The 3,777-nt window shown below is 50.6% G+C and overlaps 1 protein-coding gene across 1 annotated transcript; it reads right to left on the minus strand.

Annotated features, from left to right (window-relative positions):
* Window positions 1-93: 93 nt before the first annotated feature.
* On the minus strand, window positions 94-1,823 carry LOC135230895 (glutathione S-transferase Mu 1-like). The gene is made up of 5 exons (XM_064283166.1): window positions 1,697-1,823; window positions 1,304-1,379; window positions 830-894; window positions 448-529; window positions 94-339 (listed from the first exon to the last, which is right to left on the minus strand). The coding sequence occupies exons 1-5, from the start codon at window positions 1,730-1,732 to the stop codon at window positions 224-226; spliced, it is 375 nt and encodes a 124-aa protein (XP_064139236.1). The 5' UTR covers window positions 1,733-1,823; the 3' UTR covers window positions 94-223.
* Window positions 1,824-3,777: the final 1,954 nt, after the last annotated feature.

Consider the following 3,777-nt stretch of genomic DNA (forward strand, 5'->3'; position numbering starts at 1 on the left):
CTTAATTTCCACCCTGAGGGAACTGTGGACTTTATCCTAAAATTATGGAGAACTGATTCAGAATTTTCATTTGAGGAGATTTAGAATTATGGAGGTCACTCTGTCAGTACAGGGGACCCCTTGAAGAATCTGTAGGCCTAAGGAGTTCAAATGGCACACAGGACAAGTACAGATGGGAATGAAAGAGTCCCATCTCCTGATCCAGACCCTGCCCTAGCCCAGCTCAACAAGAACTCACAAAGTCAGGGTTGTAGCACATGCTGGCCAGCTCATTGCGAAAGTCCACAACTTGGTTCTCCAGGATGTCCACGCGGATCTTCTCCTCTTCTGTCTCCCCACCTGCAGCCCACACATCGGACACTCACCCTCAGCATCCAACCACAGCCAGGCCGTGGGAACGGCCCACTGGCCTCCTGTGCCCCCGCACCTGCCCCCAGCCCCACTCACACAGGTTGTGCTTGCGGGCAATGTAGCGCAGGATGGCGTTACTCTGGGTGATCTTGTGAGGGCCATCAATTAAGTAGGGCAGCTGCAATGGCAACAAGGCAGGTCTGTTGTACCACCGGTCTCCCCAGCACCCCCATCCCTTGTGAAAGGGCAGACTGGGACCTGGCACACTGAGGGCCTGGCCCATAAAAAAAGGTAGGCACTAAATAAACGTATGTACAGCACATGCGTGATCTGGAACAAGGAACACCACGGAAAGGCAGTGAAGAGAACCAGGAATGAGAGGGGTGGAGGAGAAGGCACCTGGTCTTAAACCCTCCAGGCTGGGGGAAGGAGATGGAGGGAGAGACACCTTTCACTTTCCCCCACACCCTGTACCTACATTGGGAAAGTCCAGGCCCAGCTTGAATTTCTCCTTCAGCCAATGGCTTTTGTCATAGTCCGGAGCTATGGAGGGAACAATGAAATAAAAACAAACCTCCTTGTAGTCCAACATTCCGTCCCCAGAAACCATACCAAGAGTCATTGCAAGACCCCCAGAGACTCATAGATCTGGAATCTGACAGAACCACTAAGGCTCACACTCCCAGGAGGAAGGCTTACAAAAGGCTTGCTTAGCCAAGCCCTACGGGGAAGTCGATTCCAATTATTAATAAGGACTGGGGCAGCAATTCCCTCCCAGCGTCCTGAGCAGTCAGGCCAGAGCTGCACAGCCAAAGAGAACCCGGGAAGGGGCGGGCCCCAGATCCAGCTGGTGGAGGCCCGGCAGAGGAGGGCAACAGGTGGCCAGGGCACCGGCTGCTTGTTACCAAATCAGAAATAGTTGGTAGAGGGGCCAACACAAGGGTGCCATTACCGTCCTCCTCAATGTACTTCTTTTCCTCATAGTTTGAGTCTGTGTATTCCAGAAGCAGGCGGATGGCATGAGCCAGCTGGGAGAGACAGCAGGGGGAAGGGGTCAGAGATGGCGAGAGGGATCCTGCCTGCCTGACTTCATCTCCAGGCAAGGAGAAGCCACCCTCCCCTCTCCTCACAGGCGAGAATACCCCACAGAGCTCTCTCCAGATGCCTCTCACTATGCCCCACCACCACCCCATCTGGACCCAAAGTACCCAGCCTGAAGGGGGCCAGGCTGCAGGATGGGGCTTAGCTCCAGTAAAGCCCGGAAGAGGAATCGGTCCCCGAGCTGCTCCGCAATTCCTTACCACCTCACCCCCGTCCCATCCGCCCAGGCGGACCCCTCGCTCACCCCGCGAATGTCCCAATAACCCAAAACCATGGCCATGGTGCACGTCTCCCCGAGATGGCCGGAGCCGCTGTGACGGAGCTGAGGTGGGCCTAATTAGGGCTGCGGAGGGGCTGGGCGATCAGGGACGCTCGGCTCCGCCCCGCCCCGCTGATCCCGCGCGTTTCCCCACCCCCACCGCCCGCCCTTGGCCCAGCGCCCGCCGGGGCCGCAGAGGCACTGGGCTGGCTTCCAGCCTAGAGCGAAAAAAAAAAAGGAAGGAGTAAATTCCGTTTTTGCCACCAACCACGAAGATTCAGGTACCCGAGGTTTGCACGCATACAAGCCGAAGGCGCCTGGACCCCTGAACCCCTCGTGGCTCCCTCTGCCGGCGTTCAGACCCCTGCTAGGTCCTGGAGGAGACCTCAGTGCACTTGGAGAGACAAGCCAGAACAGGGGAGGAGTAATGCTCCTCGCCTCCCTTTCGTTAGGGCCTTGCTCAGCCTTTGCTCCTCCTTACTGAGGGCAGTTCTACTCTGTCCTATAGGGTTGCTGTCATGGATTGAATTACGTCCCTCCCAAAATGTGTGTATCAATTTGACTGCACCATGATTCCCGGTATTGTGTGATTTTCCTGTATGTTGTAAATCCTGTCTTAATGATGTTACTGGGGTAGGATAGGCAGCAGCTGTGTTAGTGAAGTAAGACTCTAAGATTAGATTGCGTCTTGAGGCAATCTCTTGAGATATAAAAGACAGAAGCTAGCAGAGAGACAGGGGGACCTCATACCACCAAGAAATAGTGCCAGAGCAGACCCCATCCTTTGGGCCCAGGGTACCTGAGCAGAGAAGCTCCCAGTCTCGGGGAAGGTTGATGAGAAGGCTGACAGAGAGAAAGCTTTTCCCTGGAGCTGACACCCTGAATTTGGACTTTTAGCCTGCTTTAGTGTAGGAAAATAAACTTCTCTTTGTTAAAGCCATCCACTTGTGATATTTCTGTTATAGCAGCACTGGATAACTAAGACTGTTGCTGTGAGTCGGAATCAGCTTGATGGCAACGGGTTCATTTTTTGGCTGTTTACACTTAAGTGGCCTCATTAACATAACAAACACCTATTCCATAATGGGATATGGATTAGGATTTATAATACTTATTTTGGGAGGCCCCCACGTGTCTGTCAGCTTGTAGTACTGTGGGGGCTTGCGTATTTCTGTGATGCTGGAAACCATGCCACCAGTATTCACATACCAGCAGGGTCACCCATGGAGGACAGGTTTCAGCTGAGCTTTCAGACTAAGACAGAGTAGGAAGAAGGACCCGGCAGTCTACTTCTGAAAAGTATTAGCCGGTGAAAACTTTATCAATAGCAGCGGAACATTGTCTGATAATAGTGTTGGAAGATGACCCCCAGGTTGGAAGGCACTCAAAAGATGACTGGAGAAGAGCTGCCTCCTCAAAGTAGAGTCACCTTAATGATGTGGATGGAGTAAAGCTTTCGGGACCTTCCTTTGCTGATGTGGCTCGACTGAAAATGAGAAGAAACAGCTGCAAACATCCATTAATAATTGGAACCTGAAATGTACAAAGTATGAATCTAGGAAAATTAGAAATCATCAAAAATGAAATGGAACGCATAAACATCAATATCCTAGGCATTAGTGAACTGAAATGGACTGGTATTGGCCATTTTGAATCGGACACTCATATAGTCTACTATGCTGAGAATGACAACTTGAAGAGGAATGGTGTTGCATTCATCATCATAAAAAAAAAAATTCAAGATCTATCCTGAAGTACAATGCTCTCAGTGATAGGATAATATCCATATGCCTACAAGGAAGACCAGTTAATACGACTGTTATTCAAATATACACACCAACCACTAGGGGCAAAGATGAAGAAATAGCAGATTTTTATCAGCTGCTGCAGTCTGAAATTGATCGAACATGCAATCAAGATGCATTGATAATTACTGGTGATTTTAATGTGAAAGTTGGAAACAAAGAAGAAGGATCGGGAGTTGGAAAATATGGCCTTGGTGATAGAAACAATGCCGGAGATCGAATGATAGAATTTTGCAAGACCAAGGACTTCTTCATTGCAAA

This window comes from Loxodonta africana, chromosome 3 (assembly GCF_030014295.1).
Source record: "Loxodonta africana isolate mLoxAfr1 chromosome 3, mLoxAfr1.hap2, whole genome shotgun sequence".
NCBI lineage: Eukaryota > Metazoa > Chordata > Mammalia > Proboscidea > Elephantidae > Loxodonta > Loxodonta africana.